This window comes from Homarus americanus, unplaced genomic scaffold (genome assembly GCF_018991925.1).
Source record: "Homarus americanus isolate GMGI-L3 unplaced genomic scaffold, GMGI_Hamer_2.0 scaffold48016, whole genome shotgun sequence".
In the NCBI taxonomy this organism is placed as follows: domain Eukaryota; kingdom Metazoa; phylum Arthropoda; class Malacostraca; order Decapoda; family Nephropidae; genus Homarus; species Homarus americanus.
The window spans coordinates 2,804,516-2,817,468 of NW_024755055.1; the positions used below are offsets into that span (position 1 = coordinate 2,804,516).

Genomic DNA, 12,953 nt, shown 5'->3' on the forward strand with positions numbered 1-12,953 from the left:
CCCCCACATAATTCATCGGCACAACCAACAGTAACCTTAAAGTTAACATGATGTTCGACCGTCATTTTGGAATTAATGACGTTTTACAAATAATAATGAGGTTAGTTTTTTCATAAATACGTCAAGGTTTGTATAGTTAATCCGCTAAACGGCACCTTTCGTTTTCTATGAATGCTGCCTTAGTTGTGTAGGTCTGCGCTAGATAGCGTAGTGAATGGCGGCACTGAATAATACTCTTTTACTTTACTTTTACTTTTATCCTCTTCGCCACTGATCGGCTTGTTAGCCGCTTGGGCGATCGGTCACGACTCTTTTCATTTATATTCTTCACCAAAAGGTCGGCTCGCTAGCCGCCCGGGCGATCGGTCACGTCTCTGTCACACACTGTTGGCAAATACTGGGCATGCACCGGCTCCTGAATGTACCTGAACCCGCTCCAGTGTTGGTCAAGTCTTCTCTTGAAAGAGCTCACACTCGGTGCCGTCACAACACTCTCTGGTAGATTGTTCCAAGAGTTTACAACCCTCACTCCGAAAAAGTTTGCCCTCACGGTTTTCCGGACTTGCGGCTTCTTCAATCTTGAGCTGTGACCCCTTGTGGGGCGAGCGTCCGCCAGCTCCAAGTAAGGACACTCAACTGAGTAGTGCCCCCTGAGATGCTTATAAACCTCAACTAGGTCTCCCCTTGCCCGTCTGTAGTATAAGCTAGGCAAGTTCAGGCGCTCCAATCTCTCAGGGTAGCTGAGATGCCGAAGTGCAGGCACCAGTTTACAAATTAAAGAAAGTTGAGCCTCCTTACTCTACCTTCCTTGGTCTACAGCGCTTTTGTGTGTGTGGGGGGGGGGGGTTTCCTTATTGCAGTTTCTATGAACTGTATATGATGAATCAATTACCCAGGATCGCTCACTGGTCCCCAGGTAGGGTCGTCCTCTACACTGATGGTTCTGTTGACCCCGCTACAGGTAGGGCCGGGGCTGGTGTCTACATCTCCCGTCCTCATGCCCCTGAGCCTATCAAACTGTCTCTCAGAGTTTCTGACGGGGCATCCTCCACTCAGGCTGAACTAATAGCCCTCCTTGCTGCCCTTCTCGCTGAGGAAGAAGCAGATGGTTTCTGCCCCTTGCTTGTCTGCTGCGATTCCAGGTCTGCTCTCGACGGGATCGCATTTGGATCTGGGGAAAATAAGGACCTCATCCTCCGAATACGAGGGTTAACATCCACACTTCAGGATGAAGGCCGTCCTGTGACATTCCTATGGATACCTAGTCATGTCGGTATCTTGGGGAATGAGGCAGCAGATGACCTTGCCAAGACTGGCTGCAACAAGGCCACACCTGACTACGTTGTTCCTCGAACACTCTTACAGATTAGGACCCAAATCCGCCGCAAACAGAGAGAAGCTCGGGAAGCAGCCATCCCCCTGGACTCCCCGCCCACATGGTACGATGTCCTCCGTAAACTTCCTGACTTCTCATACGTCTACGGGAAAGGGTCGCGGAAGGGGGACGTGATTGCTGCCCGTATCATCATTGGGTATGACTTTGCTTGGGAGATTGGTATCCCCACATCCCCTGAGCAACGCTCTTGTGCGTTATGCAGAAGACCCGACAGCCGCACCCTTATTCACTACCTCCTAAGATGTCCCCACACACAACGCTTCCGTGACGCCTGCTGGACCACCACTCCACGACCCCCTGACGGAGACACGATGATCCTCCCCATACTGGCCAGATACTATGCAAATAACATTGATTATGTGTTAAAGGAACATCCTTCCTTCCTTAGGCTTTAGTAAGCCCCTTTATAATATTTATACTGTATATACTTTTCACACTTGCCAGATGATTCTGGTGTCATTGTACAGGGGTACCTAGTGACAGCACTAGGATCCCGCTTCCTCTATCAAGGAATAAACAATTGAAATTGAAATTGAAATTGAATTGAATCAATTACCACTTGAATTATTGATGAATAACATATATATAATATATATGTATATAAATTTCTTATAAACATATGTAAGTATAGGACAAATATCGAAGTTTATTAAGATAGGGTGAGTCATGAATGAATCAGAGGTGTTATTAGTGTTATTTATTTTATTTTGCATTAAGTAAATGCGGACTGCTATATATTCGTATTTATATGCATGTATATTTATAAGTGGAATGAAGTATTGCATGCGTATTTATCGTATTTTGTCTAGAAAATTCCAGAAGATTCCTTATGTTTTGCTAAGTACAGCAATGAATGTTGAAAGTATACCACAACTGACAGCGATTATACTTTATCCTCTTGACCACTTTGTATAATTATTAACTAAGCTGATGATCCTAACTAGATATGAAGTACTATAATACAATATAGATATTTCATGGTCAATAGTTTTGATTCATAAGTCTACAAAGGTTAATTTTGTTTGGTTTTTCAGAGCTAAGTGGAATATATATTCTTGACCTCCCTTGATTAAATTGACTTATTGATTATATTTATTTATGTACTTGCATTATGTAAATATATTTTGTAATGACATGAACATATAATGTATTATGAATTATTCGAAAAATATCCATATAATAAATATTTTATCACCCTGTTCGTGGTACATCACTAACACTGTAACACTGACCAATCGTCTCCGCCGCCCCACATTGTTCGCAGTGACTCGCTGCTATTATTAAAAATGGTGAGTAAAATAAAATTATTATATAGTAATTAACCATACCATTTTGTTATTTACGGCGGCATGTAGTATTTGAGGTGTCATGGTTACCAGGTGTTATATAATACAGTAGATAGAGATGTAATAAGTATCAGCATGGCTACACGCCCGCTCGTGAGTCAACTGCTGATATTTGATGCTTGTATGGAAAGACTATATATATATATATATATATATGTATATATATGTGTATTGATTTATGTTATAGGATAAAATATAGTATTAGTGACAATTATTTCGTATGTGATCCAAAAGCTAAAGATGGAAATGGCGGCAGACAAGGTGATAGATTATATACATTATGGGTCAATGTAAACTGATGTATTTACTGAATGAATATCTACCGTATTTGTCAATCTGTCTTTACTGTAATATTTAAGGACAAGGGCTCATGTTGTCTAACCACATAACAAAAAAAATCAATAAAAGAAAACGGTTAATTTTTACAAGTTGCCCATAATGTTTTTGGACATGAAACTTGTAGGCTATACTGTACGTGTTTCCGATGGTTTTTGATGTGTTTTGAACGAGTCTGATCTTCATGCTATCACAAATGACTCGTTAGTATAGGTTAAGTTTCGGTGATGAAGCTTGTGGTTTTCCGACGGCTGTTGATGCGTTTTATTCGATTTTGCTATTGATTTTCGTCAGAAATCACTCGGGTTTTTTTTTATAAATAGTCCTACAGACAAAACGAGTGATTTCCAACGGAAATCAATAGCAAAATCGAATAAAATACACTAAAAACCTAACGTAACCTAACCGACTGCATTATTTCAAGTAAAAAACCAACGTTGCAATCACATGACACTGTGACGTGATAAACCTACTCCTGCACAAGATGCAGTTTGAATTTGATTAGCTACCATAATACATTAATGTTATTGGCTGTGACCCGATCTGACATGCACATTTACTGTAAGCCGTGACCTCACGGTTGACACACGCTAACGTGGACGAAGAGCGACCCGTTTACAGGGGTGAGATGAAAATAACTTAAAATTTTAAGGTAAACACACCCCATATCTTGGTTATTAGTCATTTACGATGGAAATGCCAAAGAAGAAATGTTGTCTAATTTGACGAGTTAGACCTAAAATAAACCCATCAAAATAACTGTACCGATTATGGCCTGAAACTTGACTAATACCGACTCGTTTTTGAGTTAGACAATCCGGGGGGTATCATTGCACTTTGGGCCAATACACGGCTGACTGTTTTAACCATCCCCATGGAACTCTATAGTATTGGTTTTTATATAGGGAGATAAGTTAATATTTGGCTTCACGCTTCTGGTGTTTCTGACTACCCTAAATATTTTATATTTAAATTACAAATCAATGTTTTTGAGTAACGCTTAGTTTTTAATATATTTACCCTCGGTAAGTTAACATTGCGTTTTTAAAAGAAAACTTTTACTTGGAGTTTAGAAAATTTAAGACACTTATTCTATGATGTTTCTCTCACAAATGACCTAAAATTACCTAAGCTAACCTCCTAACCAAGGGGCTCCGACCCCCTGGATCCCCTGGTATATTTAAGCCACTTGCGAGGGAAATATCAGCAGAAAAGTGTGCCAGAATTGTCTAAACTATTGATTGCACACAGTACTAAATCCCCCGTACCGCCTCACTTCTGCAGTAATACGTTACATAGACTTACTGTACAGTACTGTGAGCTGCGTCAAGATGATTTATATAAGTTATTATATGTTTACCATTGGTCCAGATTAGGGTAATGTCTGAAAACAGCACTACCACCAGAACGAGTGGTTCAATTTCATTATTTTCAAGAGATGTTCTATAAAAGAAACCTACCTAACTTCCTAACTGGGGGAGGCGGTCACACCAGCATGTTTAACAGAAAGTGTTTATTTTTATATCTGGTGACACGAAAATACACCAGAAACACAATTCTCATTACCTTTCATCACATGTCAGTTGATCTTTTTTCCAGCAACCACAAATCATCTTAATGAAAGAGGGGACGGACTCCTCCCAGGGTAAGCCACAACTCATCTCAAACATCAACGCTTGCGCAGCAGTTGTTGACGCCATTCGGACTACTCTGGGTCCACGTGGCATGGACAAGCTTATTGTTGATGGCAGGGTGAGTGTCTCAATAGTTTTCTGCATTTTCAATCAGTTGTCTTGTGTTGTAAATACTTCAATGCTTCCCTGGCAGATACCAAGGTAGCCATCAGTTTTGGGGCCCAGTCAGTCAAGAATTGGTCATGTGTCACCAGACCTATTGGCTAACAATGATAAATTAAACAGGGGGGTTGTTAATCTTGATGTGACCCCATTATTTATACCCTTGTCCGGATAGTTATGAGAGTATCTGTACTTCAGGGACAAGCAACAATCAGCAATGATGGGGCTACCATTATGAAGCAGCTGGATATTGTTCATCCTGCGGCAAAAACTTTAGTAGATATTGCAAAGTCTCAAGATGCTGAGGTAAGTCTCTCTCTCTCTCATTCATATGTTGGACTAAATAAAGCTTCTAGCTTCTTTTGATTTAATTTATGAGTTAAATGCGATTAGATAGCTCTGTGTCAAGTAGTGTTAGAGAAGAAATGTAGCAGCTGCTTGACGTATGAACAAGTGTGGGGGATAGATCTGGTAGCAAGAATATGGTAAGGTAGCTTGAACTGGAGCACCTGAAGATCCCTCTCTCTCCCCTCCCCAAGCTTATCTCACCTGATTAATGATTAGATGAAGTAAGCTGTGATGCCTAATCTTAAGGGGGTCCGAGATTTCACACACAAACATTTTGCAGTTGCTGGGCTATGGTCTTCAGAACTTGCTTTAGAGAGAATTGCTAAATATTGATCAATAAGAATGTCTAGTTTAAAGTGATTTATTTTTTCTTCATTTTCAACTCATCACCCTCACAGCTGATGTTTGTGTGTGCTTCTTATAGCCTCTTCTACCACAAACAGTCCTTTACTACCACACTCTACTACCACAAACAGTCACGCTACTACCACACATGTAGCTTATATTAGGCTAACCCATGCAAGCCTGGAAAACAGCCTTAAAATGATGATGACACTGGCAGATCTTTGTGTTCCTATACTACCAGTCTTCTATGACCCTCTTGTCTTGTCCTAATTTTTATATGTACAGTATATTCATTTTCCATTGATCGCCTAAAGTGTCCAATGTGTTTTCATTGTTTACTATTTCTGTCGTGTCTGGAAGAGTCTTTATCTAGTTAATGCATGTTAGAATCATGGATTATCTTTGATAATGTTGTAGAAAGTTTAGGTTAACGTGTTAGAGGTGTGGCTTAACTAGGTAATGTTAGAATTGTGGGCTCACTCGTTAAAAGTGGGAGTTGACTTGATAATTTTGTTTAAAGTGGGATTAACTTATGTTTATTTCTCAGGTTGGCGACGGCACCACCACCGTTGTGCTGCTGGCTGGGCAGTTCCTGGAACAGTGCAAAAATCTCATTGAGGAAGGTGTCCACCCCCATGCTATTATCAGGGCATTCCGCCGCGCTACAACTCTGGCTATAGAAAAGATTAATGAGATTGCTGTCAAGGTCAGTACTGTACAGCTTGAGAGGTACAGTATAATTATACAGTGCAGCATACTGAATATATTGAGATTTTGAACAAAATTGAAATTTAATGTGTAACAACTTAGTACATCCAGAAACACCAAAGAGTGACCTTGACAAAACATAGGCAGTGAGTAATTAGCGTTAGAAAATAAATTAGTGTTCGAAAGGTACTGTAATTATCCCCCCAGGTTATTTCACCTGAGGATTAAGCACTAATGCTACCTGTGGGGGTCAAGTTAGTGTTAGGGTGGTCCATCTTAAGATGGGAGCTAATCTTTATAGTCTTTGATTACCTCAGGGAGTTGTGGCTCTACCTTGCCAGCTGTTAAAACCCTGTGGGTTGGTGAATCTTAATTATTGTTTTTTGATTTTCAGAGGGGGGGGGGGTCACTTTAGTTTGTATATAATTTGAGATAGGTTTTTATTTTATCACAATTGTGTGTTATATATAATGAGTGGTCTCTTCAGATTAATAAAAAAGATCCAGTTGAGTTGCGATCCATCCTGGAGAAGTGTGCTGGAACATCACTCAACAGCAAGCTAATTCACCAACAGAAGGATTTCTTTGCTAAAATGGTGGTCGATGCTGTCATGTCACTGGACATTCTGATGCCTCTTGACATGATTGGTATAAAGAAAGTACCCGGCGGAGCTCTAGAGGCAAGTACAATTCCCTTCACTGGTCATTGACCATTTGGTCAGTCAGACCAATGCCAAGAGAAGCTTATTTATGTGCTAAATATGATTTTCAACATCATTATCTAATTAGTGTGCTTCATAGGTCGTGCACCAGAGAAAAATTACTGTTCATTTTTCACTCATTTTCAGGTGAGGGAATCATAAACACATTTGGCAGATAAATTAACACGTAAAGAAAGAATAAAAATGTATATTGATTCTGTGATGTCTTAACTCTCATAGCATGTCTGTTACAGTCAGATGTGGTGTTCCAGTTGTTCTTGTTAAATGACAGGTTATAGGTTTTGTCAATTAATTCTTTTTGCAACTGTTAGGTGTGTAGGATCTGACTCTCCTTACAAGAATATTGAACTGACTCTTTCCTCTTGTGTTAATTTCTCTGCCATCTTTGTTATGATTCCTTTGCCTGAAAAGAATAAAAGAGAAGAAGATTGCTGTAATTTTGCTGTCATGTGTGATGGATGAGACTCGGTACATTGTGTTTGATGGTCCCAGTACAGCAGTACCTGTTATGATCATAAACCTGTCGTTGGTGTCCTACTCTTGTCTGTCTCCGTCTTCTAATACTGTATAAAACACGTGTATTTAAAGTAACACAAACAGGACTCAAAATACAGTTTTCATGAGATAATCTTAAGAATGGCTGGTAACAACCAAATCTAAACTGCATCTCACTTCTCCTTTAGGCAACCAAATATTTCCTGCTGACTTGTACTGATGGTATCTTTGAGAACTAATTTATGTTGATATAGTTTCATATTCTTGTTAAGCTTATTTCATTTATGGTTTTGGATGTTTCAAGTTGTGTAGGTTTTTGAACATGACCTGCTCTTTTATATGTATTGTAATGTAAAATATTATATTCGGGAACTTTTACAAATAAATGCGCCTTACATTGTCATACGCAGTTTACTTGTGAAGTCCGGCCAATTAATTACAAGACCGCCCGTTACAACTATATAATTGAGTCAATTTGTTTTTACCTGTTAAATGTCCCTTAGTTATTTGTCTCCTCCTCTTGATCCATAATTGATTCGTGGTGTTGTTGTCTCTTATCCCCATTTGACATGTAAGTGAAGGTTACTAGTGAAGTCTGTTTCATAATTTCTTGGATCTATTTCTTTTTTTAATTTCAGGAGTCGCGATTGATTGATGGTGTGGCCTTTAAGAAGACCTTTTCATATGCCGGGTTTGAGATGCAACCAAAACGTTATGAAAACCCCAAAATTGCTCTCTTGAACATTGAACTGGAGCTGAAGGCAGAGAGGGACAATGCAGAAATCAGGGTGAATAATGTTGAGGTAAGAGGCCTGGTTATGCTCCTTTGTTATATTAAGTTATATACATTTTTATTTAGGCACGATGTCGGGAAGTTATATACATTTTTTATGGATATTAGATACCCCAGCTTATTTTACCTCAAGTTACATACCCCAGTATATTTTAGGTTATTAACCATGCTAATGCTACCTGTAGAGGGGGGTTAGGTAAGGGTAGGGTAATGTTGGGGTAATAAATCTTGAGGTAATGTAAGCTGGGACCTGCAGTGTTCAGGTGGTCAAAGTGGTCATTGTTATCTTAGGCCACCCACAGTATTCTCAGCTGGGTTAAGTGAGGTTGTCACCCATGAATTGTTCCTTGAGCCACTATTTAAAACTTAAGGACACAGGGATCAGCACACTTCACTACTCGCTGTGTCACTAACGTTTTTTCTCCTATATTCTTTTTTGCGCATTTCATGTTACTCTAGCCGTACATTATATTCCTTCCTAATAAAAATTAACAAAGATGTGGGGATGGATGATAGCAGGACAGTTGTTTTAGACTAGTCCAGTTTACGGCATCAATACCGTACGGCACTGTAGTTTATTAGTACCGACGTATTTTATTATCCTACAGGAGTATCAGAAGATCGTCGATACAGAATGGAATATTCTTTACGAGAAGCTTGACCTTATCCACAAGTCTGGGGCCAAGGTTGTTCTCTCCAAACTGCCAATCGGTGATGTAGCAACACAATATTTTGCAGACAGGTAGCTATAGTATTTATGTGTTCATTTTTCTCTTGTGTAAAGAGAAGTGTAATGACATAGTTAACATGTATACTGCCCTTGGTGGTCCCTTTTTCCTGTCCTCTTTACTTGTTGGAGGGGATGAAACATCAGCTGTTATTTATTTGTTTTAATTAAATGTATTTGTATTTGATAGTAGGGATATCCTTTAATTGGCATAAAGTGTTGAATGGCCTATTGGCTCCAATGCTTGGTTTTAAGCCAAAATTCCATAATTCAATCACTTAACCATATTTGGATCTAGTGTGAAGTGTTTTTTTGGAAATTTGTGGACCACCCGAAGAATAAATACCCCAGCTTACTTAACATGGGGATAAAACACGCAAACCTAACCTTACTAAAGTTAACTTAACCAACACCCCCTCCCAAGGTAGTGTTAAGTTGAAGTTGTTAAATTATCAGATAAATAAGTTGGTGGAGTGGCTTAACTACTCATTAATCAAAATTTATGTCCACATTTTGGGTGTTTTAATGAAGTTTTTGGAATGCAGGGACATGTTTTGTGCTGGCCGTGTCGTCGATGAGGACATGAAGCGGACGATCAAGGCGTGCGGTGGAGCGATCATGTCAACTGCTCATGACCTTGGAGAATCTGTGCTGGGTACCTGTGAGCTGTTTGAGGAAAAGCAGATTGGAGCTGAAAGGTAAAAAAATAATGTTCTGTGTGTGTGCATGTAACCACCCCCACACACTTGTAACAGGAAAAGGTTTGAAGTTAGAGTATTAAAATCATGAGAAAGACATTTTTAATTTAAGTAATGATCAGTGCTTACTAATTCTTTCAGGTGAAGCTGAATCAAGAAGAAACCAACTCAAAGATTTACTTGTTGTTCATTTCCTCATCAGGTTCAACTACTTCAATGGCTGCCCACAAACAAAAACTTGTACAATTGTGTTAAGAGGAGGAGCAGAGCAGTTCCTGGAGGAGACTGAGCGGTCACTCCACGATGCAATCATGATTGTTCGTAGGGCACTGAAGCATGATGCTGTAGTGGCAGGTATGTATTGCTAACTATGGCTTAATATTAAATCAGGAACCTAAAGAGACCAATTTACAGTAATTGCGCAATAGTGACAGTGTACATGTGCCCCTCCACCCAGGTCTGTGAAATACAACAGGATCTGTAAAACTCACATTCCATCCAAAGTTTAATATGTGAGCAGCTTTAAGAAACTTTTTAGCTACTTTTATTTATATATTTTTTTTCATTTTGTGGCAACCAAAATTATTACCATTTTCCCATACATATCCAGTCACTGATTTTCAGCCACCTGCTGCAACTCTTAATAAACCGTTTATTATTATTATTATGTACTGTACGTATGTTGTTTAGCTTGTCTTAAGAAGTAAAACAGTTGATTAAGAATAAACCTTGATTAAGATTTTGTTTCTTGATAATTAGATGTAAAATAATGATAGTAGTAGGTAATGTAAAATAAAGATAATGCATAGATAATTAACTGTAAAATATCATAGGGATATAGATAATTAGATGAAAAATGAAGATAGTAAATAGATAGATACCATAATTATATGTTAATACAACATCTTCAAATTCGTGGGGGTTAGGTTCTCAAAATTGACGCGAATCGCCAAATCCGCGAAAAACATTTGCTGACCAGGAAGGGGGGGGAGCACATTTTTACTTGTCTTCAAAGAAATGTATATTCCCTTTATATGTTTGCCCTTAGGACAATTACTTGTTTTACCTGTAGTAAAACATATATATTGTATATATATGTGTGTGATGTATGTGTAGACACACACATGTACAAATAAATAATAATTGGAAAATCCTCTTACAAATAATCAGAAACAAATGTATATTAAAAATGTTGTCTTCCCTCAAGTCTACTCCGTGCTTCATTAATAACAAAGCATGGAGTAGACTTGAGGGTTAGACTCAACATTATTAATATACATTTGTTTCTGATTATTTGTGAGAAGATTTTCCAATTATTGTTTATTTGTATATGTATGTGTGTGTGTGTCTACACAGACACACACATATACATATACAATACAGGTAAAGGAAATTACTGTCTCTAGAAAGAATGGCTCCCTGTCCCGGCCGCAAAAATGCTGGCAACTTTAAAACTACCCGCAGACATTCTTGGGTACATCCAGGGTGTCATCCGCGAAATAAAAATCTGCGAATTATCCGGGCGTACTGTAATGTGACTGTTGGCAATTTGTTTACCTATGTTACAGGTGGTGGTGCAGTCGAGCTGGAAGTAAGCAAGCACCTCAGGGAATACTCTCGAACAATTGCCAGCAAAGAACAACTGTTTCTGGCAGCGTACGCAAAGGCCCTGGAAGTGATCCCTAGGCAGTTGTGTGATAACGCAGGTTTTGACTCCACTACCATCCTTAATAAATTGAGAGCTCGTCACGCTGAGGGTACGTTGATATATGAGGCACTCCTGTTGTTTGTCTCCTCATAAGGAAACAAACAACAAAACAGCTTCAGATGTGTTCTCTACCATTACTTTACTGTATTTTCTGGCTGCCACAGGATTTATGTGTGTCTTACCGTAGCGTTTCTCGGGTAGACTTCTCTGACGGGCAGCGTTGTCTGGAGTCTCTAAATATTGTCTTCTTATGACTTTCATGACCCAGTAAATAACAGAAGCATTTAACTGTGTTGAACATTTGCATCAGAATATTAATCTTCTATAATAATAAGTGAATGCGTGTAACACCGGGACAGCTCCTCCTGTATTATAGCCTTTGGCTATTTTATTCACTACAAAACACCCCTAAAGGGGGTTGGTAACTGAGAGTGCCCAGTGCCATATTGCCATTAATTTTTTATTGTTTTAATTTTCAGTTACCAGATCTGAAAAGGGTGGCTACAAACACTCCAGGGATGTAACTAATGAATCTTTTTTTACAGGCGGTAAATGGTATGGGGTCGACGTCATGAATGAAGATATTGCAGACAATTTTGTAGCTTGTGTTTGGGAACCGGCAATTGTAAAGATCAATGCCCTAACTGCTGCTTCGGAGGCGGCTTGTCTGATCCTGTCTGTCGATGAAACGATCAGATCACCACGATCGAGTGCTGATGGTCCACCTGTGGCCGGCAGGGGACGTGGAAGGCCCATGTAAACATTAAGGACCGATGGGTTAACTCTGAACACAGTGACTCAACAAGTTGAGATGTTTGACTAAATACTGAAAGTCAACTAACTCATCTGGTTATTCAGATACATTCTAAAAATTATAAGGAATCTGATGTGGCTGTATTAGCACATTAAAGCTATAAACTGCTGAAATTGAGGACTACTCGGTTAAGTTTCAAAAGCTTACTAAACACTCGCAAATATTTTTTCTCTCACCTCTCGAGTCCAGTGATGTCTTGTCATCTATGAGAACCGTGCTTACTATTAAAGGCTTCAACGATGTATTTGTTTACTTAACATCTTCAGACCCCCACATTGATAAGTTGGTTTTATTACTTTAACATTACAGGTTACAAGACAATTGGTGAAAAGAATCACTTGAAGGTTAACACCCAAATTTATTTCACTTTATATTTAACCATCCTATGCTACCTGAGGGGGTTAAATTATTATTAGGGTGGTTCATCTTTAGGTGAAAAAACTAAGGTTCCAAAACTGTTTTCAGGTGTTCTGATGAAAGTTATGCATGTCACTTGCCAGTATAAAGTTCAGTCATTGATAGAGAGGAGGTGGTGAAGTCCCAGGTGTTTGAGGCATAACTCCTCCCTCATTCTCAGAAGGTTCAACCACAGTCTTGCGAGAGCTCGAAGATGGTTCAGTGGCCCAATGGATACAGCACTTGCCTCCTGTCATAATGGTTGCTGAATACATATCTAAATCTATCTACCTGTCGGTCTGCATAAATGGGTACCTAACTTAACA

The 12,953-nt window shown here is 39.1% G+C and overlaps 1 protein-coding gene across 1 annotated transcript; it reads left to right on the forward strand.

Moving 5' to 3' along the window:
- Positions 1 to 2,604: 2,604 nt before the first annotated feature.
- LOC121856250 (T-complex protein 1 subunit eta-like) lies at positions 2,605 to 12,471 on the forward strand. The gene is made up of 11 exons (XM_042351630.1): positions 2,605 to 2,685; positions 4,678 to 4,830; positions 5,073 to 5,180; positions 6,115 to 6,273; positions 6,763 to 6,954; positions 8,130 to 8,294; positions 8,893 to 9,026; positions 9,557 to 9,709; positions 9,912 to 10,063; positions 11,278 to 11,466; positions 11,963 to 12,471. The coding sequence occupies exons 1-11, from the start codon at positions 2,683 to 2,685 to the stop codon at positions 12,175 to 12,177; spliced, it is 1,623 nt and encodes a 540-aa protein (XP_042207564.1). The 5' UTR covers positions 2,605 to 2,682; the 3' UTR covers positions 12,178 to 12,471.
- The last annotated feature ends 482 nt before the right edge of the window (positions 12,472 to 12,953 follow it).